General features: G+C 41.9%; 1 protein-coding gene across 2 annotated transcripts; it reads right to left on the bottom strand.

The window, feature by feature from the left end:
- LOC127481847 (24-hydroxycholesterol 7-alpha-hydroxylase) lies at positions 1–23820 on the bottom strand. 2 transcript variants are annotated; one of them, XM_051811603.1, is made up of 12 exons: positions 23418–23813; positions 18222–18357; positions 16751–16925; positions 14578–14727; positions 13805–13898; positions 12258–12356; positions 10279–10369; positions 9152–9285; positions 8223–8318; positions 6259–6347; positions 2555–2642; positions 1–1825 (listed from the first exon to the last, which is right to left on the bottom strand). In XM_051811603.1, the coding sequence occupies exons 1-12, from the start codon at positions 23592–23594 to the stop codon at positions 1754–1756; spliced, it is 1401 nt and encodes a 466-aa protein (XP_051667563.1). In that variant the 5' UTR covers positions 23595–23813; the 3' UTR covers positions 1–1753. The 2 variants fall into 2 exon arrangements, with proteins under 2 accessions (XP_051667563.1, XP_051667574.1); XM_051811614.1 differs by lacking the exon at positions 6259–6347 and having other exon boundaries at positions 23418–23820.
- Between the last annotated feature and the right edge of the window lie 518 nt (positions 23821–24338).

The following is a 24338-nucleotide window of genomic DNA, read 5'->3' as shown; positions in this document are numbered from 1 at the left end:
TTTAAAGTCAAGTTTACCATTATAGAATTTTGCTTTTTTGATTTACCTCTCGTGGGGAAAAAAAAAATCCCACATCACACAGACAAAACCAAACCAAACAACACAAACAAAAAAATCCACGCACCAAAAAAAACCCAAAAAAACCCCAAACAAAACAAACCACAAAAAACCTCACCAACCTCCAACCCCCAAAATCAATTAAACAGAAAAATAAAAAGCAATGCACATTTGGGAAAAAAAAAATTTTGCAAAACTGGAAAATACATAAAACCATAGAATCACAGAATGGTTTGGGTTGGAAATGACCTTAAAAAGATTATCTGATTTCAACCCCGTGCCATGAGCAGGAACACCTTCCACTAAACCAGGTTGCTCAAAGCCCTGTCCCACCTGGCCTTACAGATATTGCAGTGATTGCCAAATTTTAAAATTAAAATATACACTTCTAAGTAATACCATGCATGAAAACCAAGAGAATAGATTTCAGTTTTGGAAGAGACGCTGAAACAGCAGTTAAGAGTGCAGCTCTTGCAGAGTTGACTATAATGAGCTAAATTAGAAGTTGGATGAATCATTTTCCAACCATATAAATCACTGAAGTTGTTCTATCCATAATGAAGGTAAGCCAACCACATAATGAATTATACAATGTGTTATTTTCCTATGCTTGTTATTCCCATAGTTTTACTGTTGTTGGAAGTCTATTTGTGTGGGATTTTTTTTTTTGCAAATACTTTCAAAATGATGAATAATCTTTACTTAAAAGACTAAAAATACATGCCAGCTATTATTGTATATGAAATCTGACAGCAGTGAAAGTGTTATCTGAGCTTACTTGACAGCTCCATCAAACAACTTTTACTAGGTATTCTTTATAGGATTGAATATTCTTAGATTTGTGCAATTTGTTCTATAAGTCATGTGAAAGGGAAAGCAAAAGTGTTCTAGATATTAGACAACCAGTCTTTTCTTGCAATCACTTTTTATTGGGAGCTGAACATCCCAGTCAAACTTTCATCGTATATTCATGCAAGGACCGATCCTGAATCCTGTGGAACAGGTAATGCTCAGCAGAAATTTTAGGGGCTCCGATGGAACAAGACCCCAAGTGCTTGCTATTTTTCCATTACAAATGCATTTTATTTGCAAAAATTTGGCACCCGTTGCAGGCAGAGCAGGCCAGATCTTCACCTACCCACAGAGGCAGTGGCACAGGAGTCATGATACTTCATCAGGCTGTGGATCTGATCCGGTGGTCTCTGCTCAGACTGTCCTGGATATTGTGCACACCAGGGAGATGTACAGTGTTACCAGTCTGATTTCTTAACATGAGGCACCACTTTGGCCTTGGTTTGAAGCAACCTGCACATTCTAGCTGGTTCTAGCACAGCTTCCACACAGGATTTCCAAACACTGCAGCTTTTTGTCCTGAATGTTTGGTTGGCAAGCTTAGCATATCAGATTTGCAAAATCTGTGAATAACTGCCCCCCAAAGTATGAATGCAGCAGGAGAGCTTGGATTTTAAGCACTAGGACGTGGGCAACCAGGTGCAGAGCACAGGTACGACTGTTCTGGTATGGCAGAGCACAGTTCAGCATTGAATATGTGAATATTGAGTATGTGCAGACTTGAAAGTTGAAATTAAGAACTCTTCAGGCAGAGAACTTATCAGAAGGTGTAGGATAGGGAAGCAGCTCAGTGGTTCATCCATCGGGGGGGGAGTGGCAAAGGAAGGTTAGTGCTGGGCAGCTTTTATTCCCGGCATTTATACTGGACCCGGAATGGTGCCATGGGTTGCTGTGTCCCCACCAAGTGTAAAGGGCTCTGCAGAGAGAAGAAAATCAGCAGGAACATTTAAGTTAGTTCAGTTATTGGACTTATTATCTTGCTTTAGTATTAAGATATAAACATATTCTTGGACCTTTGGTCTTAGAGAACCAAAACCAAATACCAAGAGTATTTCTTGGCTTTGCCAAAGCCATTGAGGAAAGCCTTCATGATTAGTTTTTATTCCAGTCACTCTGCCAACATGACACATGAGCTCTTAAGAAATTTTCACAGTTTTGAATATTTCAAAATATTAAAATAGTAAAGTGGAGACTGTGCCATTCTCCTTTAATGGTAAAACCTCTGTGTCACAGTTATTCCTTCAGTCTTACCCTAATGATTTACCTCCCACCACTGAAAATGGAGTGGAAGAGCACTATAAGTGCTGCATCTTTCATATTTTTAGAGTATTAATGATCCAGTTCCATATTCACTGTTTTTGTGAGGGGCAGAAAGCAATTATCAAATCTCTGGTGATGTTTAGGCAACAGTGAGACAAAATACTCTTGTATGGTCAGTGCAGCTCCACTAACTGGAATTGCTGAAGTTATTCTGGGTTTTCTAAGTTCAAACAAAGACTGAGCTATGCATTACATGTTTTATAACACTCCTCTCCAAATTTCATTTCATTATACATAACCACAGTTGACCATGGCTGTTCAGCTGAGCCTGATGACTGGAGGATATAAAGATGGGGAATGCTATATGATTGCATGGAACTCTTACCTCCCTTGGTACTGCATCCAACGCCACAAATTCATACTTGTACAGGAACAGAACAACGAACAACTGGATTTCCATGATCGCAAACCACCTGCAAGAAAAGGGAGGAAAACATCTGCTGTCCAGCCTGAATATAACACACGTGTTATCATCATCAGGTAACAAACAGGGTGTCTGACACATTTTACACTCCATGCTTTAGTTCTGCTTGAAAGTTTATCTTCCATAGGGAAATCTGCTGTAGCTTTGTTCAGCTTTGTTCCTCAGCAAAGGACATGAATGTAGTGGCTGCCCCTTCTTTCTGGTGAACCATTAGACCAACAGTATCCTTCTGACACCCTATTTTAAACCAGACCCTTATCATTATGGATTTTTCCACTGTATAAACATTTATGTTCTCCTAACGCTTGCTGACTTGAAATAACTTCCTAGGAGTGAGAAGGCAGTCAAACACAGAAAAGGCCATATGACTAATCGTGCTATATAAAGTTATATAATACAGCTGGGAGCCTGATGACATCAGGGAGCGGTGACAGTGGGAGTTATTATTTAATGCATCAGCATTAGGATGCAGTAGGAGACCCAAGGGCATGATTTCTTTTTTCTATAACACTCTCAGAAAGGTCCTTCTTAGTCAGGCCGGAGAATATTTCAGATAACTGCAGGTGAACTCCTCCAGGCTACTGCTTTTTAAGGTTGATACATACAAAAGCTTTCTGCATTAAGCAGCATACACCTATGCCCGGTTGTGGGATTACTCACTTGCAGAATTTAGACATAAGTCTTAAATATCCAGTTAAAATAGTAATACTACCTTCCTCTTCTACAGTTTATTTTCTGTTATCTGAGAGATGCTGGGAAACCTGGATGAAACATCTACTGGGGAATTCACAGGGGAGGAGGCCACGTGACTGCGCATGGCGTCAGCCTGGAGTTGGCCTGGGAGGTGTGAAGAAGCTAAGAAGCCCCAGGAGACCCAGGCTAACTCCTGCAGAACCATCAGGATCTGCACATGAAGCTGCCCTGGGCTCTGGAGTGGGAGGATGCTTGTTTGTTTTAGCACAGCTTCAGACCCAAATTATCTCTGTGATGTCACACTGGAACTACCTTGCGACAGGGAGCTTTTGGTGACCTTGAGCTCTGGGGAGAGCAGGGATCTTTCAGTGGATATTAGCCCAGATCAGGTGGGATGTACTAGCCCAAACTCCACGCCTGCAGCACTGTACAACGGTGAGATCCTTCCAGTCACAGTCCTGTTTGCACAGTGGAGCCCTGGACCCCTGGTGCTTGAGGTCCTGCCTCTGAGCACCCTCACTGGCTTGCAGGGGTGAGCCATGATGCACCCAAATGCATCTGGATTTCCCAGAAAGTGGAAAGGCTGCGTGGGCAGAGTCCTTCAAACACCAGCACAGCCGGAGGTGGACTGTGCAGCCCTGACACCTCTGTACCCTCTGCAGCCTGTCCCATGGATATAACCAGCAACAGACCACAGCACTTCCCACCACCAGATCCCAAAGTGCTTTTCCCAACAGGCTGCTGTGGTTACTCTGCTCTGCACGCAGAGATGCTAAGATACAAGGATAATAAGCAACACATGTGTCTGAGGGTGGTCAGAAGGACAATCCAGGAGTGAAATGCCAGACTGCAGCATTCCAGCATGTCCTCTTCCATGGCTTGTTGTACTGAGCAGAAACCATGAGCTTTCCTGCAGCAAAATGCTAAAGCCCCTTAGTTCCCACCTGTCTTTCATGTTCACGACTGAGTCCTAGAGCAGTTTTCCTGTAAAAACACTGAGTCACTGATGCCTTCCCACATTCCCATTTAATTTAGTGACAAAGGGGCTGGACCATGATGTGCTTTCTGAAATCTTGCCCCCAGTGCACTGCTACATATTTGGGTGGTGCTGGAACCCAGGATCCCAGCTGTGGATTAAGATGCTGCAGTAAATGGAGCCCGAGAAGGAAATCACAGCTGGTTGCACTGGTTTTACAATGTCAGCACAAGACAGGAGACAACAGACAGAGCCATGCAAGATAAGCACAGTCACACAGGCAATAATCACCTGGTTAGACCAAAGTAGTCAAACTGACATCACATTTTTCTTTTAGGTAAAAAAAGATGGCACAGGAATGGCTTTGTGGGAGCCCTTCCCATGTCAGTTTGCTAGAATGTTTGACAAGTAAGTTATTTACTAGCTTTCAGTTTCATTAACTTTTCATTTCATGTTGAACTTTTGCAATGGAGAAATTAAATGTTTCATGCATTTAATTTATAAATCTCAATACTGGATTAAAGGAAAATGCATCTTAAAGTTGAAATATCATTCTTTCATTCAGTCACATCAAGGAAATCTGCAGCCTGGAATCTGGATACAACCGTTGATTTAATTTTCTTTTTTTCAAGACCACCACATTATTCCTTTACAATTATTGCTGAAAAACTTGAAGTTGTATGTTACCATGTGAACTGCCAAATGGTTTTAAAGAATTTTTTTGTCTGTCAGCAAGAAAAAATATTCTCCATCTGTTGTCTATGTAGAAATGTTATCATTTTCTTCCTAACCACAAACTTATTTTGAAGATGTTATCAGAGTCCAGAGAACATCCTGAACAAATAGGTCAGGATATACAAACAAGCAGCTTTCAGAAACACTGCTTTGCAGTTTTCCCTGTACCTGCAGATGCCTCTTGTGAATTTTGCTGTCACCTTTGCTGGAATGAGGCTGTGCACATATTTAGCTCAGGAATATGGTACAAGCCACGGAGGTACAGCAGTGAGTGAGCACCTTCCTCTGGTAAGCCTAAACAGTGAATGCAGTTTTATTCATTTTGCTCATTTTAATGCCTTCACAAAGTTTATCTGACACTGATGTCCAGCCTGCTACAGGGAGCAGATTCCAGAATGCAGATCCTCCACAACTCTCTCCAGACTCCTTGCTCCACATGGGACTCAAGATAAAATGACTAGTTTTAAGGATTCTTGATTACTTGCTTCTTAGAGGAGACCAGGTTTTGAAGGCAGAGGATTGAGCATAGAGATGTTTGAACACAGAAACAAGGAGCAGCTGGCTCCCTGGGACTTGTTCCAGAAAGAGGGACAGCAGAGAAAACAGCAGAAGGAATGCAGGAAGCATCAAGGCTGGCATTGCTGGAGGAGTGAAGTGAGACAGGATCTGCAATTTAAGCCATTATACAATTGTGTGGGCCTTAATGCAAAGACAAGATTCGAACACAGAGGGGCCAGTTAAAATATTTCAAGCTCAGCAAAGATGTCAATGGCATTGTAGAGGATGGAATGAGAATCTCAGACCAGAAAAATGTTCTTTAGGTTTGTTTAGAACTGGTTTATGGCAGCTTAAATACCTCTGTCTGTAAACTGGCAAGTTTGAAAGTGGGACAACTCCCCCTTGATGAAAAGATGCCTCAGCAGAGGCAGAGCTGGGCTGACTTTCCTTCCAGGGGGTGGAGGGGCAATAGCCCTTGATACACTAGTCTGAGATTCTGCTTTTACAGTGTGACTTAACCTGTCTTTTCCAGGAATGAAACCACTTTCAAGTCAGTTTAAACAAGGTCCAGATGATGCCAAGTATTAGGAGACTGACAAAGAGCAAAGCAAACACTTTATCTCCAAGTGTAAGAGGAGCCTAGTTCAAGAGAGTTGTTCTCTGCAGGATTTGGGAATAAATAAACCCCAGCTGTTTCACTGACCTTCCTGGACACTGATGCTTCCCTCCTCCAAATGCCACAAAGCTGTCCAAGAAAGCATTCTTCTCTAAATTTGCCTCTTTCCAACGATCCTGTGGGAAGAAACTTTTTTTTCCAAATCAGCCTTATATAAATAAAGCTTAACTTTATTTCTCCAGGCTAAAAATGACCTTGGACAGCTAATCCTCAATACAAAGTTGCACTAATGCCATTTTTTTGCATTCAACCTGTTAGTGTTAAAGTCTGGATTCAAAAGTCAGCACCCACTCGGGGAGAGAAATGAGGGTCCCATCTGAAACATATTTAGGTGCCTCAAAATGCTGGTGTGGTTTTCAAAATCATCCCTAAAGCATTCTTCCTATACCTTCCCATTCGCCTATAAAAATGCAACCTTGTCCTTTTAAATATATACAAATGCCAAGCAAATGTTCAACCAGTACTGAGGGAAGCCTCAGCCACAAAATTTTGTCATGACACACAAGTGGCTCATGCATATCTTGCACAAAAAACATTTCTAAGATGCTGTGTACAGACAAATGCAAGGTCCATGAGCTGTATCTGGTGTAAGCCAGTGTGTGAGAAAATGAACTATTTGGAAGAAAAACAGCTCTGTCTGTACCTACAGGGATCCTTGTCCATCCTGAGCTGCTTTGAGAGAAAAAGAACAACAGAAGGGACAAGGCTGAAGTTTTGGTGGGTGACACTGAGAGAAGCAAATCTCTTGACTGCTGAGTGACAAACCAGCCTCCACAAACTCAGCACAACTCTGCCAAGTAACACCCTGTCAAGGTTCTGGTGGTGAACTACTCTGATGAAGCTGTCCCAGAGAAGATGCAATTTTGTCTTTCTTTGGTTTAGGTTTTTTGTTTGTTTTTTTTTTCACCTAGGGCTGTTTAGAGCTTTCTGAAGAGGAAACCTGTTAGTATCAAAATTCAATAAAAGAAAGAAAAAAAATCTAAGGGACAAGGAAGGAGGTGACACATTTGGAATGACAATGTCATTCAGATGCTGAGGAGCTCTCATCTATTCCTCAGGAAAAAAAAAGTGTGAGTTTCTAAAAAACAAGCTAGTTTTCTTTTTAGGAATAAAGTTACTAAAGAAATAAGCTGCTGCATCAGGGTTTCGGCTTCAGATTTCCAACAGGCAGGAATTGTTATGAGAGATTTCAAACTGGGAAGAGTTTGCTAGAAAGGAAGTTTTGTTTAAATTACTCCTTGATGTATTTCTATAAAAAAGACAAACTGTTCTATATCAGATGGTGCTAAAAAGAGCAGTTACAAGCCTGCCCACACAGCCACCTGCAGTGGAATAATAATCAAGAAACTAGATTAACTACTAAATTAGCAGAGCTAATACCTACCAGAAATCATCTGACAGGGAGAGAAGAGTGCTTGGAATCATAGAATTAGTTTGATTGGAAAAGACCTTTAACATCATTGAGTCCAGCCATTAACCCAGCACTGCCAAGGCCACACTAAACCATGTCCCCAAATACCACATCTACACATCTTTTAATCCTTCTAGAGGTGGTGACTCCATTACTTCCATGAGCAGTTTGTTCCGGTGCCTGACAACCCTTTCAGTGAAGAAATTTTTCCTAATATCCAATATAAACCTGCCCTGGCATGCCTTGAGGCCATCTCCTCTTATCCTGTGAGCTGTTACTTGGGAGAAGAGACCAATCCCCACCTGGCCACAACCTCCTGTCAGGGAGTCACAGAGAGTGATGAGGTCAAGATCACAGTGATATGAAGGAGTACCATATCACCTGGAACATGTCACTGAATTTACAGCCTTGCTTATTCTTACAGGCTCCTCCTTTGTGGGCCCATCTTTTCTGTGTACAAGGCCATTCTCTCAATGGGGACTACTCAACTTTGGGCAAATTTGTCCGTGTGCTTTTGTTGTGAAATAAGTGAAGAGGAGAAAAGACAGCAAAATACACACACCAAGAAGTGACAACTTACAGGTTTGAACATTTCTGGGTCTGGAAAATATTTTGGATTCCGGTGCAACCAATAGGGCGACAACATCAGCATGTCACCTGCAGGGATGGTGAAATTCTGAAAAGAAGGAAAAACTCTAAGAAAGGAGAAAATCACAAATCAACTCCCAAAACGGTCCCTCCTTGGTACTTCTCTTCCATCATAGAAAGTCCTAAGAGAGAACAAGTGGAGGTGATAAATCCTTGATGGCCATATTACATGTTTGAAGTTTCTTCTTGCTATTGCTGTTTTCTTCCATAAAATCTAAACAGTGGAGACCATGAAAAGACTGTTTGTGTTCTAATTTGTTTTTTTCAGGTATCAAAAGACAAGAAGCATTATTTCTTCTTTTCTGATTCTTGATGTAGCATGTGAGCTGTTCGGTTTTTTTCTAAGTCTTTTGTTGAACATTTCCTTCAATGTAAAGAAATTCATAGAAGGTCTTATATGACAACAGACATTAGTACTTTCTTAAGTGTCAGGACCACTGCTTCCTTAAGAGAATGGGTTTTTCCCAAACATTTCTTTGCCAGATTCCTGAATGCTGACACCTCCCTTCTGAATGTCAGTGAGGAGGACAAACAGAAAATGAGTTTTATCAGTTACTAAATTGTGGTCCTTTCTACTACATTTGTTGTGTCTGATTACTATTTTACATACCATCAGCACAGTATCTCCATCTCAATTCAATTCAATCTAAAATCAACTAAAAATTGAAGGTAAGACTGTGAGCAAGAGAAGCAAAGCCACTCATAAATTAATGGTGGTGAATAACTCCATTAAAAAGAATATATTTGTAAGATTGGAAAATATCTCTGGTACTTTGATTTTATCCAGATCTATTGGGAGAACCCTTTCCAGACAAATCATACAGCATCCTGTGGGGAAAAAAGCCCACAACCAAATCTCACCTTAATTTTAATTGGGTTTATTACTTTCTTGGTGATTGCACCTGGAGACCTCAGCCGTATGGCTTCCAAAGTGCACCATTTAATAAAAGGGAGCTTCTTCAGATCCTCTTCAGAGACTTCCAGTTTATCTTTACCTGTCGTGGCATGAGAAAGAAGACTCTGAGTGAAAAATGAGATTTCATAATTGTTTTGATAGAGGCTGACATATCTTGCTTTAGAACTGTTGTTAAAATACTTCAAGACATATTTTACATCCAAAATTTTTCTTTATATTTCAAAGTTTTAAGAAAAGCCATTGAAGAGAATGTAGTAACTCTAAAGTGCTGTATTAGATATGGTGTTGGCCAAGAGAAGCCAAAGAGAGGTCATTTTGGAAGGTAAGAGTCTCTGGACTTTTTCAGTGCTTTGGTAGGACACTGCATGGAAGTTGCAGGGGTTGTAGGCACCATGACAAGAAGCCATGGCTGAGCTCCTGGGCTGTGTTAACACAAGCAAATGAAACAGGGCCAGAAGAAAGGCTTAAGCACTGCTTTGTGATTTTCTTTATTGGCTAATTATTGACATCTTTCTTGATATGGTTTTGACCCATTTCAACAAAGAGCCTTCCATGAAACTCCAAGCATGGTTCAGGGCACTGCATATGGGAATCACTGCTCCCAGTAGGTAACTGCTTTTTGAGGGAAAGAGATTAGCCATGGGAGGTGAATCATGCTGGATAAATTGGCCTCTGATGACAGAAAACAGTTCCTGGCCTGCTTTTTTCCACAGAGTAGCTGGAACTGGTGAACATCACACCATGAAAAGCAGCTGAACTGAAAAACCTCATCTATCATAGGTACATGGAAAAATCACAACACTGGTTAATACAAATCTAAGTTTAAATTATAGGAATGAGGAAACATATACAGTTCTTTCCCTACCTTCTTTTGATAACATCAAAAGTATTCTTGCTTAAAAGTACTTCTTGAGCATATGCTGAGTAAAGAACTGAGAGCTGGACTCTACATTATCAGTAGTACTCTTAGCAGCAACACTCATTGTTCCCAGCCACTGACCAAGTGTGCTGTGTGCTGGGCTGACACAGAATAAATCATTTCTAACCTCCAGGACATGATCAGATTTATTACCTGCTTTCCCAAAAACAGAAGCCAGGTCTTCCATGACTTTCTTGTAAATGGAAGGATGAGACAGTATGAAAGCAATGGTCCAAAATGCAACCTAAACAGAGATGGAAACCCTTGAATTTAGGAATACAGAACAGAATGACAGCATCTTTGTAGCAAATCATGGAGGCAGGTGAAAAAATTTTCACTTTTTTTTTTTTTGTGTGTGCCTGTTGTAGTTGGGATGCACAGGGAGCTGTGCTTTCTGGGTAAATCCATATCTAAGGGCTCAGCTCCTGGGAGATTACGTCTAGTCATCTGCTGTGTACTTATCTTTAGTGAACATTATATAGCTTTGGCCTTGAGCTTTGTAGGCACAGAATCCTTTCTTTATTTTCAAATAACTAGATGTTAAAATGAACTACAAAATCATTGTGTGTGATTAGTTTCAGCTTCATGAATGGAAATAAAATTCCTACTAATATTAGCAGAAATGAGGTTAAATAATTTCCAGGGCATTGTCATAGTAAGTCACACTAAAACAGGCAGGAAAAGTTTTAATTAACAGCAAAACAGGGAGTAGTATATCCCCTTTAGAAATAATTTGCTAACTGATTATGCAATGAAGTTGAAAATCAAGAAATTTAGGAAAGGAGAAAATCCTCTTAAGTAGGATGAAACCAGAAGGACTGGCAGCAGTGCCAGGAGTCTCTCTCCTCTTGCTGAGCTAGCGGGAGATGCAGCCTGCACACAGATCTGGTCATGGGCCATCTGTGCTGGTGAGGGATGAGAACTCTTACTGTTATTTCCCAAATAGCCCGATGTGGATGCAGGTCCTCCTTCTGCAAAACAAACCTGGTAGCTCAGTTTTCTTGTACAGCACTTGGACATTGTGGCTTCACTCCACGGGCTAAGGAGGGATAACTGAATTGTTTCAGATAAAAGGGTTTAAAGTGCTTGTAAAAAAATGCCCTTGGAAGGTGAAAGTCCTTTTTTTCCATCATTCCATTCCCCAGAACAGTGGTTGTGCCTATTCTGAGAAACAGCAAAATATCTGTATGTCTATTTACAGCTGAATATTACAGGAGTAAGTGTTGTGGAAGGAATGTCAGTTATCCTGATAACAGACAGCAGGCTATGCCTCCCACTTATACCAACACATGAATCCACAGAAACTTCACTGAAATGGATGAATTTCCCTTAGGCTAAATTTCAGTGATATCCAATCTACAAAAAACATAGATATATCCATTAGGGGTACATATAAAAATAACTCACTATCATGTTTTTCTACATCACATCTGTAATGGACGTAACTGTGCTGGAAAGGGCTTAGTAGTCATGGTAAATAAAGGATGGTTTTGCTGCTATGGATTTTTCATCTGAGAAATTCCTATAAATGTCTTTGGTTAGCCTAAGCTGTGTTAGATATATTGGTTTGTTAGCATACTTATATCAGGATCATTAATCCAGCAAATCCTTTTCTAACATGGACAAAATTTAACAGAAGTAGAATCAAACTATTGCTTTTCTCCCACTGGCATTTTTACAGCAGATCCCCCAAAATGAAAGAGACAAATTCACTCAAGGATTTACACATGGATGAAGTTATTCTATATTATCCTTTTGATATTCTTTACAATTGGTAACACCAGGATATCTAAAATAGAGTCTTTACTATAACACAGCCACAGTGCTTCAAAACAGAGTTAAATGCTCTTCACAGCTTAAGACTGTGATCTTAATAGCTATGAGACTTATGTTCCTGAAATGTTATGATAGGGGACAACATAATTTAGGAAAAATACAAGAAGAGCTTTTCTTGTCATTGCTTCTGTGACATTGCAGCCTGGGTATATTTGTAGTGATACATGTGGGCGTGATAATCCCTTCTTTGGAATCCATGCAGTGTGTGTGTGACCTCTGCTTCAAAGTCTTTGCTTCCCAAATACAGGCTTTTGAACAGGATAGAGAGAAGATGTTTCTGTAGCCGATGTACTCACGGGGACAGCATTTGCTTGGGCAGCCCAGAGCATGAGGAGACCATAATTGGGAGCTAAATGTTTTCCTTGCAAGTTGTCCAGAAGATGTTGCAGTAGTGTCTGTTATAAATAAAAGATAATGGCTATTTCCAAAATATTAAAAGTGTTTAGGGTAGGGCTTACTAGAATTCAAGGATTAGTTTATCAAAGAGAAGTAATATTAGTCATGGTTTTTTTGCAACCACAAAGTAGAGATGACAGCTGTTAAGAGAAAGTGAGACTCACACATAGGCAGAGAGCAAGAAGCACTCAGTGTACCACATGAATCCCTACTGAATACTTGCACTGGTCTCAATTTCCTTAACGTTTTTAGGGAATTGGGCACCCTCAATCCCTATTGTTGCTTATACATGGAAGAATTCTATTCTAACTCCTGTTCTACTCCTCTAAAGAACCTGAAAACGGGAATGAACCAGTTGAATGAATGCAAATGAAGAAAATGTTCTCTCTGTTCATGCTTGTTATGAAGAGATAGTCTGATATATCAGTAAACTCCCTGGTTTCAGGCACTTTGTTGGTGACCTAAGCAGTGACCTCAGTGGGTGGATATTCTTTGAAACTATAGCAACTGTGTAATGTTCTAGGATCAGCTTTTGTTTATAGGATTTCCTTAAATACAAGGCAACCATGCATTCAAGACAAAGCTTCCTGTCTACTTTTCAGAAGCAAAAAGGCTGACTTTGAATAAAAAATTGCTGATTTTTTTTCCAGATTCCCACCCAATCTAAGACACCAAGTTTGTGCCTCCCACTTTGTGCACCTTCTTAGGTCCCACCATTCCCTCTCCACCCTTCTCTTTCTTTCCATTAATCTGGTTTATTTTACGAAAGAAAATGCGGTATGTAAAGCTTTTAAAGTCTAAATAAAACTTGTTTTGTTTAATGACCTGTTCTACAACCATTTGGTAGATCAAAATTCCCAGGCCAGTCTGCCGTCACGTTTGTCAGCCGTATCGACAGAATTCCTGCCAGAGCTAAGGAGAATAACCAGGGGAACAACTTATCACAGCTTTGACACAATCAATATTTAGGGTACTTGGCTTCCAATCCAGTAATCTGCTATTTTCTACTAGTCTGGCTGTTGGACGACCTACTCAGTCTACACCAGGGTTTAAAAATAGTACATGTAAGGTTTTGAGATTTCACAGCATGGTGCCCTCAGAGAAACAACTGAAGGGTCTTTCTCTCACCTCTTTCAACTGCTCACTGCAGTGTGATACTGGAGGCTGGCAATGGATCATAGCTCTGAACCCTTGGCTTAAAATTCCCCAGAGGAAGACGTTAATCCTCAGAATTGTTGGAAATAAACTAAATGGAGGAGTAGAAATCAAAGTTGTGGATCTGGATCTGTCCTACTGCAGGTGACAGCAATACTAGACAATGAAGGCATAGCTATAAAAGTTGACATATTTGATTTATTTCTTCCAGTACTGAAATAATTCCTGTCCTCCATTGCTTCAGTGAGAATATACAACAAAGTCATCTTATTTCCTAGCCTGGGATGTTTACCTTGGATGTGGTGTCTGAAGGGTTGGTCCTTTCAGCATCCAACACTACTTTCTCAAATAATTTTAGAAGCCACTTTTTGGATTTAGACCAGTTCCTGTAAAGAAAAGCAACAAACAAGAAGCACTTAAGTGAGGCAGCACAAATCAGTATTTCCTTTTCCATGAGAAGGACTCCCTGTTTGTTTTCCAAAAGCCCCTGGGCAGCAGTCAGTTGATGGATAGCCAAGTGTCAGTCTGACTGATTGATGTGATGACTGACATGAAGAACAGCGCGTCCAAGACCTTCACCTTGGCCAGACCTCATCCTAGAGCCAGGACCTGTAGCTCCAAGACTCCTGCATTTTCCTACCTTTTCACCACAGGTTTTCATTGTGGCTTTGGACAGATTGCTTAGGCCAATCTTTTCAAGTATGATCCTCCTGAAGAAAATCAAAGCCACATTTTTAGAGTACCCTCAATTCTTTCTGAATGCTATTTTGGGGTGTTTAAGGCAATATCATGGCCCTGGGAGCACCGACAGGCTCTACAAGCACTTCCCTCCCTCAGAAATTGTGTCTCTCTATCCAAGGTCAACTCTGCAACAGTGCAGCCACATAATCTGAGATTGATCTGCTGCGAGAACAACGAAGGTATGGAAAAGATCAGAGGGACACCTCATTGGAGACCCCCTGAGCTTGGGACTCACATTTAGGGTCAAGCCTTTGCCCTTTACCCTGTTCTGCTGGTCCCTGACAGGTCCAAGCTGGACCCTGCCTACCTAAGCAAGGCTGTTACCTCAGGAAGCACTCAGGCATCTGAGAAGCGTATTCAAAGTCCTCATCGTACTTCTGAAAATGTTCTTCAAACTCCTTGATTTTGCTCTGACTTGTCGGGCAGATGCCTTTCCCAAACAAGGTGTTCACCACTGCTGGATACATGACATGCCTGCAAGGACAAGATCCCCAAGACTTAGGGGCCATAGGAAGCCATGGCAGCAGTTTTAGTTCAGGATGCAGCGTGTTAAATTGCCAGCACTTGTGGGACTCAAGCATCATACCAGTATGGAACGGCTGGCACAAGGCTCACACTACACTCACACCCTTTTTTAAGATTTTAAGCAGAGACTTGGAGATACATAAACCTCAGGCTGGTCCTCTGCATGTGGCTGAACTTCATCAGTTATCATTTGGTCACCTGAGCAGTGGCAGGAAAGCTCTGGGCCCCAAGGTCCCTTCTCCCCATTAACAACCCTTCTCATTTCAGGTCAGCCTATGTGAATCTTCCAGGCATTGCACAAACCCTTCTGGACCAGACACCCCAAAACTTCGTTCCTCTGTCTGCAGCTTTGCTGGACAACGTTCCTTTGTTTTCGTCTCACTCCTTCCCTGCTCGTTCCTCCGTTTTCCTGCAAACTTTGAGCTCCGTTCTCCTGTACGGTCTTTGCAAGGTTCCAGCCTCTGCTAAACCGGGAATAGCGCTCACTGTCCTGCTTTTCTAAAGATAATAAGGAAGCTGGGGCCATCTGGTGGCTCTGTGGATTTAGTTTTGAGGCAGCTAAATAACAGCTATCCTGAGCATTACATTCCAATTCTTTTACTCTACCCTGTAAGAACAGTTCCCCTCCCACACCCTCCAGATTTACTGTGGATGACTTTTATGGATTCTGTATTTTATCATCTAGCAAATAACTTCGGTTTTTAAATTTTAAACAAATAACAGCTGATGTGAATGCCAGGACAGCCATGGAAGTGGAAAGAACACATCATGGATGCAGTAGGATGGAATGCTCCATGTATAATTTGTAGGCTCATGGCACTGCTGACTCTTATGGACCACAGTCTGTGCTGGTGCCAGTACAGCACAGAACAACAGGTCCCTGTCCACAGAAACTTGATCCCAGGTTAAAAGACCACAGATGGATTCAAAAGGGGAATAACAGGAAGATGTGAGCCAACATTAGCACACCAGGCAGTGGTATGGGTCACCACCAATTCAGTGATGCCCATTTTTTCACAAGAAGCAGATGTGAATTTGATCTCAGAAGACAGGTGGGGAAACATCATGGGATGTGAGGGTTTGCACCCCATTATTGAGACAAGTGGGATAATGGGAGGGTTTCAAAGCCCCTTTCCCCCATATTTTCCCCCAGTTAATCCATATTGCAGCAATTGCAGTGACAGGGGCTAAGTGTTTTAGCTGCAGTAAAAGCTGTGTTATGCAGAAAAAGTCAGCAAAAGACAATGTGGTGTTAGAAACAGGCCTAAGCCAAAGGCAATATTTGCCCTATCCCTTGGAAGTGTTCAAGGCCAGGTTGGATGGGGCTTTGAGAAACCTGGTCTAGTGGAATGTGTCCTTGCCCTTGGTAGGAGGTTGGAATGAGATGACCTTTAAGGTCCTTTCCAACTCAAACTATTCTATGATTCTATGAATATTCAACTTCTAGTACTGATGGACAAGATATAGATGTTGTCCCAGATGACCAGGAAAAAGGAGAAGAGCTCTGTTGTTGTCACATGAAACTGTCAGTAAAGGGATTTTTTTTTACATGAAAAATGAAGTTCTGGCAGCAAAGTCAGTTGCAGAGGATTAGTTAAGTTTTGGCCTAAGCTTGGCCCAAACATGAAAAGTTTTCAACCTGCTGAAGATCAAGCATTTTGTCTGTTCTTAAGTTCTTTATAAACATGTGAAGTTTTTATCCCATCTTCTGGAAAACAGGGTTTGTTGGAAGATTCCGTGTTTTCTTTTTCTTTCAAACAGGTAATTCAGATGCTTCTCCTAGCTGGGAAAAAACACCTTTAGATGAAACCCTGCCTGCTCTGTGAGCCACCTGAAACAGCGAATCTGTGATGAGCATCCTGACAAAACTTTTGTAACACTTGAGAGCCTGAGCTCCACCTGCTTTACAGTGACATCTCTGCTCCCCTGTAGGACACCCCTGCATTGGAGATGTGCTGCAAAACTCCCTTACCTTACCAGGTCATTGAGGTCGCCTGTGCCCTCCATGCCCAGCTGAGCCATGTGCTCATGGAGCTCCTCACACAAAGTGCCCGTGAACATGTGCAGATTGGAAGGACTCATTTTCCCCTTCATCATGCTGTACAGGTTACCGTGATTCTGATAAAATGCTTCTGCAGGGACAGAAACTAAATACAAAAAGAAACAGAAACGTTTTGGAAAGTAGACAAAGTAGATTTTCACTGAAAGACAGAGTGAAAACTTTTACACTTAAATTTTGACTGTAATTTAAGTGCCTTAACCCTCATTTTCCTAGAGTGAAATACTCTGTAAGCTTCTTTCTAAAAAAGCTTCTTACAGTAAAGATTTTGGTGAGCCCTCTGCTTCTACCAGTCTGTGTAACATCTTCCTGCCTCATGAAGCTTCAGTGCCAGAATCAACAATCCAGAGACTTCCCCCCAGTGGAATATAGAGAGATGTGCACGCACATCCACAGAAGTGAATGAAAAATAAATTATCCCAAGAAAAAAGTTTCTGTCACCTTTCTACAGTGGCACATCCTCTCAGGAGAGGCTGAGAGAGCTGAGACTGTTCAGCCTGGAGAGGAGAAGGCTCAGGGGTGTTTTGTCACTGTGGATAAATATCTGGTGGTAGAAGAAAGGTGAAGCCAGGCTCTTCTCAGGGCAGGAGGCAATAGGCACAAATGGCAACAAAGAAGACTCCACTGAGACACAGGGAAGTTTTTATTGTGAGGATGATCAAACACAGGAATAGGTTGCCCAAACAGGTTGAGGAGTCTCCAGCCCTGGAGATATTCAAAACCCAACTAGACACAGCCCTGAGCAATCTGCTGTCACTGATGTTGCTCTGAGCAGGGACTTGGACTAGACAATCTCCAACAGTGCCTTCCAGCCACAATGATTCTGTGATTTAATCTCTCTGACAATTTGCTTCTCTCTTATTTCACAGTCCAAAATTGCCAAACTACTCAAAGAATTCCTGTCTGTGCTATTCTGTGAGGATATAAGCACATGAGCTGATAGAGCATGCCACTCTGGATGGGATATATACCTCACCCATTTTTAATTCCTGTTGTACCACAGGGCAACAACTAATTACTGCTACAAGCTGATTTTCAAATGAAGTGATAGGACTACACTCACTCCAAACACAGTACACACAGGAGGAGTGTGCAGCCACAGAAAAGGACCTGATCTCAAACTTGGGTTGCTTGATGATGAAAGTAATAACAGTCCTTGGATCAGAAACCTCTGCTTCCTTGTGACTGAATCCAAATCACTTTGCAGGTTTACAGTGCTGGATCCACATGGAGAAATTGAGTTTCACCTTCATTTCACAACATGGTCATGGGTTAAAATAAGCATTTAAGGTGTGATCAAAGAGCCAGTGGGCTTCCGGTTTGCTTTAATGTTCCTGGGTAACTAGATTTGATTTCCTTTAAAAAAGAGCCAGGTCTCAGTTACCTGCATTCTTGACAGCTTGTTGTACTGCCTGTTCGAAGTTTAAGTCTTCAGATTTAAAAAATGCTTCAGTTCCTTCTTCCTCAGTCACAAAAGTAAATCGTTTTCCCAGAGCGAATATTGTGAACACGGGTCCATACTGGAACAAACAAAGATTTCATATTACTGCACTGCACTGTTAACTCAGTGCTGCTGAGAGGTCAGGAGGGAGGAGCTCGTCCTTTCTGCTCTCTGTACACCTTGGCTCAAGACTGCACAAAGAGGAACACAAATCAGACCAAAACTTGTAGACTTAGGGACCAGAAGGGAATGTGATCTGTGGCTGCCTGACCTTTTGCAGAGTAGAAGGGATTCCTTCTCTGAGAGTAACACTTTATACTTGAATTACATTACATTTCAAACAATACAATCTACCTAGATTTAGAGAATCCAAGGGATGGACTATCTACTGCATCCCTTGGCTGACATAGCAAAGTACCCACAGTGTGAAAATCCATAATCGTACCTATTTCGGTCTACAAATTTTTAGCAAAAAATCCCCACTCCTACATCTTTTTATTCCTCTTCTCTCCCCTCCCCTTCTCTCTCCTCCCCTCCCCTCCTCTCCCCTCCCTCGCTCTTTCCTTTCCTTTCCTTTCCTTTCCTTTCCTTTCCTTTCCTTTCCTTTCCTTTCCTTTCCTTTCCTTTCCTTTCCTTTCCTTTCCTTTCCTTTCCTTTCCTTTCCTTTCCTTTCCTTTCCTTTCCTTTCCTTTCCTTTCCTTTCCTTTCCTTTCCTTTCCTTTCCTTTCCTTTCCTTTCCTTTCCTTTCCTTTCTTTTCTTTTCTTACCAATGATTTCTTTCTTTTACAGATGTTGAAAGATTAATATCAAAATAGCTAACAAGCTTTGAGCAGAACAGATTGACTTACATTCAGGAAAGGTTTTTGATGCCATAAATCATTCTTTCATCTTCATCTTTCATCTTTCATCTTCCCTTAATCTAATATCCTCGAGCCCTCTCAAAACTTTCAGCAATTCACTTCTGAATTCCTACATTATGAAAATGGTCACTGACACTTGGAAATACTCTAAACTAGAAAACAGATGTGCAGTAGCTACTATCTGTGAGATGTAGGCATAAAAAAATCATTCCATCTTGCTCACATGGTTTATGCCATTGACTGTAACCATTTCTTTTGCTGTCTGTGTCTGTATTTAAAGTCTGATTCATCAAAAGGTCTTTGAAGCCAAGAAAATATTCCTCTTGACATCAGTTGAATTTTGATTGTGTCCTTCAACTGTAAATTATTAAAGAAAGAATGACTGTTCAGACCCTCTGGGTGATAATAAATAAAATATTGTTTTAATAATAAGTGTTCAAGGCCAGGTTGGATGGGGCTCTGAGCAACCTGGTCTAGCGGAAGGTGTCCCTGTCCATGGCACGGGGGTTGAAACAAGATGAGCTTTAATGACCCTTCCAACCTAGACCATTCTATGACTCTATGATTCTATAATAGCTAAATTTCTAAGGTTGCTATTTTATGTCCAGGTCCTCATTATTGGGCTGGCTAAAAATTAGTTAATTCGTACTCTGCTTGTTTTAAAATAATATTTTTAAATTTTATATTAACATTACAATGCATTTAAACTAATTTTAAAATAAAATCGATTTTGAACTAATAGCAACTAGACTCTGATTACTAACAGAGACAGAGAAAGCAAAATAAAAACCCTCTCAGGATTTACTGCTTTCACTCATGAAAGCTCTGTTTTTTCCAAAGACTGGGAGACACTGCAGTGCCATGGTGAGAGGAAGATCTCTCACAAAGAGATAAAAATTTATTTCTCTCTACAGAGAAATTAAAACTTCAGAAGGATGCTCTCCAAAATCCCAAAGGAAGGAAGTCAGGGAAACAACCATTTTTCCATGGGGCACTGACAGTCAGGGAGCAACTACTCTTAGCTGGGACAGCTGCAGTTGCATCAAGAGTCGTGCTGGAAGTTGGGAGCACTGGGTGAGTTTCCTCTCCCTTGGCACGCACCCACACACATGAGGTCAGTGCCATGACCCCTCTTTATCTCAGGGACTCCAGCATTTTGGTCTTCTCTGCCTGGGACCAGGGCCACAGACCTTCAGGGACTGGGCTGTGGACACTGACTATTGAAATGCTCCACCAGAAGCCTTGTCCTCCTGTCCAGCCTGTTTCCCCTCCTTATGTCCCTTGCCTTGTAACCCAGCGAGCCATCCCTTGCCCAGCCACACACAGACAGTAAGGCCAAGAGGCATCTGATGAGTCCTGAGACATAGCACCATGTCCCAAAAGCAGTCAATACACTAAGAGGGTATGGATCCCACAGGTCCCAACAACAGTGCAGAACAGTCTCCTGGGTTTAACTGAACTTTTCCTGTTAGCTTAATAAGCAAACTGATAAGAAGAATTTGAAATTCCTTACTAACTCATGTCATGTTTGCCAGGCAAAGTGGAGAGCTTCATCCTTCGAACTCCTCATTAAGCACTCATTAGCTCCTCCCTGTATTTTATGTTGCACAGTGACCCTGGTTACCCATCCCAGACCACCTGCAAAACTGCTTTAACCAGCCAGGCAGCTTTAGGAGGAAGAGGTGGTATCTTTTATTAGATGAGAGATTAAATATTTTATTTGAGCAGGGGAACTTGCTTTTCTTAGTCCCAGTAATGACACAAGGGGGAAACCAGACAATTCTTCCAGCCCACGGGTTCTTCTGTAGGAGGAAAATAGAAGCAGCAAACTTCAAGAAAAGTGCAGGCTGGAAGTAGTGGAAGTCTGCTGTGCTACTCCAGGGCTTGAGAGAGAAAGCAGTGAAGGATAGACAGAAAAGGAATTAAGAAAGAAAGAAATTAAGATATTAAGAAAGAAATGAGTGTCACTTTGACAGGCTGAAGGATTTATCCAGAGGAGGAATTTTCTAACTGCAAGAGTCTCCCCTGAAGGTAATGACCCTATGGAGCTGAAGAGGTTTCTCACTGCCTAGAGCCTGTTTCTGCACCACCTTTTTCAAGGGCAGCTTGCTCGTGCTAAGGACACTTAACTGTTCTGGCAATATTAAGGAGCCTGGAATTATTGCCGGTGTATTTTGCAACCCCTGCAATGCCTGTTAATGACCCCTTTGGCAGCAGCACGTGTTTTGTTTGGCTGTATTCTGCTAGAGTGCCTACTCCTTTAAAGGGAGCAGGCAGGAAAAGTCTTATTTTTCCTGGCCTCAGCACAGCCTGCCAGCGTGGGAGGTGGGAAGGGAGGGAGACTCTGCAGTGCCTGGAGTGTTTAAGGAGAGGAAGGGGAGAACAAAAAAGTAGCCCTCCTCAGGGACAGGGGACAGATGCTGCTGCTGCAGCCAACCTTGTAGGGGGGGTGTGGATGGAGACATCCCTCTTGGCCCAGGGGCACCTCAGGGAGAGGTCACAAGGATGCTGAGTTGCTGGACTAAAAACAAAGTCAAAGGAAAGGCCCTATTGCAAACACAAAAACAAAGGGGAGAGATGTAAGAAAGCCTTTTCCTTCTTTGCCTTATCTAGAGTTTTCTCCCATGGAAAATGTTTCTTGTTCTAGTTTCTGTCCCAACAAAACCTGGGGTTTTTGGTGTGCTCAGATATGTCAGCAGCTGACATAGCACCACCAGCAGCCTATAGGGTCTCCAGGCAAACAAACACCTAAATTAACGAACCCAGAGCTTCCAAGTATGCATTTGTACATCAATACAAACATGTAAATGCTTTGCTCATTCAGTCTGTGAATGAGCTCCCAAAAAGGACACTTCTGCCAGGTTTGTTTTAAAATTTCACCCAGGAGATTTTGCTACAAGCTTCTTGGGAAAAAAAAAGGCAATTAAAGGAAGCTTAAGTCATGGTGAAACAGCTGTCCCCAAAAGGGACTGCACAGGAAAGGTCAGATTGGCAGGCTGCTTTAATTTGGCTGCCACCAGGATGTGTTTGCAACAGAACAGGGCGGGGAGATTCTCTAACAGCCTCATATCAGAAAAGTAAAAGAATGTTATGACTGGATTATATAAGTGAGGCTTGATCAGTTTATTTAAAGGATTATATGGTCTCTGAAATAGGAGGAGAACGGGCTGGAATGAGTTTTCTTCCAGTCCTACATTTCTGCCTTATGATGAATGAACAAATAAATGATCATGGTGTGCATAGATGAAAGATACAGGAAATACAGAGTAATATAAGGTTAAAACTGGCCTATTAAGTACAAGGAAGCCAAGGAACTCCAGATCATACATATGATCTTACCCCATGGTGAACCCAATGTGCTGTAATACAAGATTGACGGCACCTGATGTTCTCAAAAATTATACTTAAACCTCTGATTTCATTTAACACCATGACTTTATAACAATAACGACTGGAAAGAAGCACTTACAAACATGAAATCTAACAGTTGAAAATGAAAAAGCAAATTTTAAACATCCAATATTTATGTATGCATTGGGGTTTTTTTTGTTTGCTTGGTTTTCTTTTTTTTTTTTAATTTCAGGATGTTACAGTGGTTTCATTTTTAGCCAGTTTTTGCAAGTAGTGGGCTGTGTGATCCTTCAGTATGGAACACTCGAGGCCTGACTACATTGCAGTAGCAGGTGATATCATCCCTGAATGAAAGTGGGAAACTGGTTTTTTATATCAGTTATTATTAGCTACCTAGAAATTAGGCATCTAACCTAAATTAACCATTTGGTCTTTATCCAACAGACAGAGAAAGAAAGTTATGTCCAGGGGGTAAATCTTCACACTTGTGTTTGGTAAGTTTTTTAGGATGGAAAACGTTGCCCTTCCAAGCATGTCTGTGTCTCTCTTGAATGCTGAGGGACACCAGCTGGTACTCAAAAATCTCACCTAACTTCAGGCATGCAAATAATTAGTTTCCTGGTCCCCATGCTTGGCACAGAGCTTTCCACATTATCTGAAACCAAGATTAACATGCAGCCAGACTGCAAAAGCAAAACAGCAGAGGTCCAAGCAGGATAGTCACAGCACAGAGATTGTATCTGGATCAGATCCACAACTGAGTGATGTTAGTGGTACGAAGCTGATTCTTCACCAGCTAAATGCTCCTGATGTTATAAAATGTGATAGGAAAGGAGAAAACAACGCAGAAGCTTTGCATTGCCTTTCCCCTTGAAGGCAGCCACCTTGAGCACACACCCACGAGCAGGAATGCCGCCACAGACATTACCTTGTTCCTAGCTTGCTCTATAAACTCCAGAGGAGCTTTCCCGAACTGAAACGCGGCTCCAAACCAAGGGATCCAGCTCCTGATGCAAGGAGGGCAGCTCGGGTTTCTCAGCTGAAACAAAACGGCCTTGACAATAAGGAGTCCCAGGATTGCTGCCAAGAGGAGAGTGAGATCCATTTTGCCTGCTCGCTGCCTGCCCCAGCAGCTGCTCAGTCCGCTGCGGCACCGGCGTGGCCGCGCTGGCCCGGGCTCCGAGTTAATGAATAGGCCTCTCTGATCAGCCCTGCCAGCTGAGCACTGCCATGGAGACAAGATGTCAAAGCACCAAACAGCCCAGCGGACAAGCCCTTGTTCTGGGAAAGGCAGAGCCAATTGTGCTCTGTTCTGGGATGAGGACCAACTTCTACAGCTTGCAAAACTGAGATGTTGCTGTGGCAAGTCCTTGGACTTTGTGCCTGTTGCTGGGAGGCTGCTCAGGCAGCCAGGGCCATGGCCAGGGACACTGGCAAAGCAATGCAGAGCTTTCTTCAGTTAAAAAAATTACTTCTTTTGGCAATATTGAGATTACAAAGCAGAAAGGTTGTGATTCACAGACCTTTAGCTTTCAGCAAGTCAGATGGCAAGAAACTGTTGCAGGCATCATCTGAAGGAGAAACCTTATGAAAGGTATTCCTCACCTGCCTGAGATCATCTCAATAAAGACTAGATGTGTGTCCAGTGTCTGAGAAGCAAGAGGTTGAACTGACAACTCAAAGCCTGCTGGTCAGCTGTGTTATACCACTGCAATGTCAGAAGACAAGGGTACAGAGGTCAAATTAGTTTCTTTGCATGTGTGGAAGTGGCACACCAAAATTACATATAGAATTTATTAAGTATAAAACATTCCCCCTAGGAGGTGGTCTCACAGCCTTCCCCCACACA

The sequence above is a fragment of the Manacus candei genome, unplaced genomic scaffold (assembly GCF_025592945.1).
Source record: "Manacus candei isolate 608988 ecotype Guabito, Panama unplaced genomic scaffold, ASM2559294v1 h1tg000007l, whole genome shotgun sequence".
Classification (NCBI taxonomy): domain Eukaryota; kingdom Metazoa; phylum Chordata; class Aves; order Passeriformes; family Pipridae; genus Manacus; species Manacus candei.
This window is presented reverse-complemented; position numbering and strand designations above follow the sequence as displayed.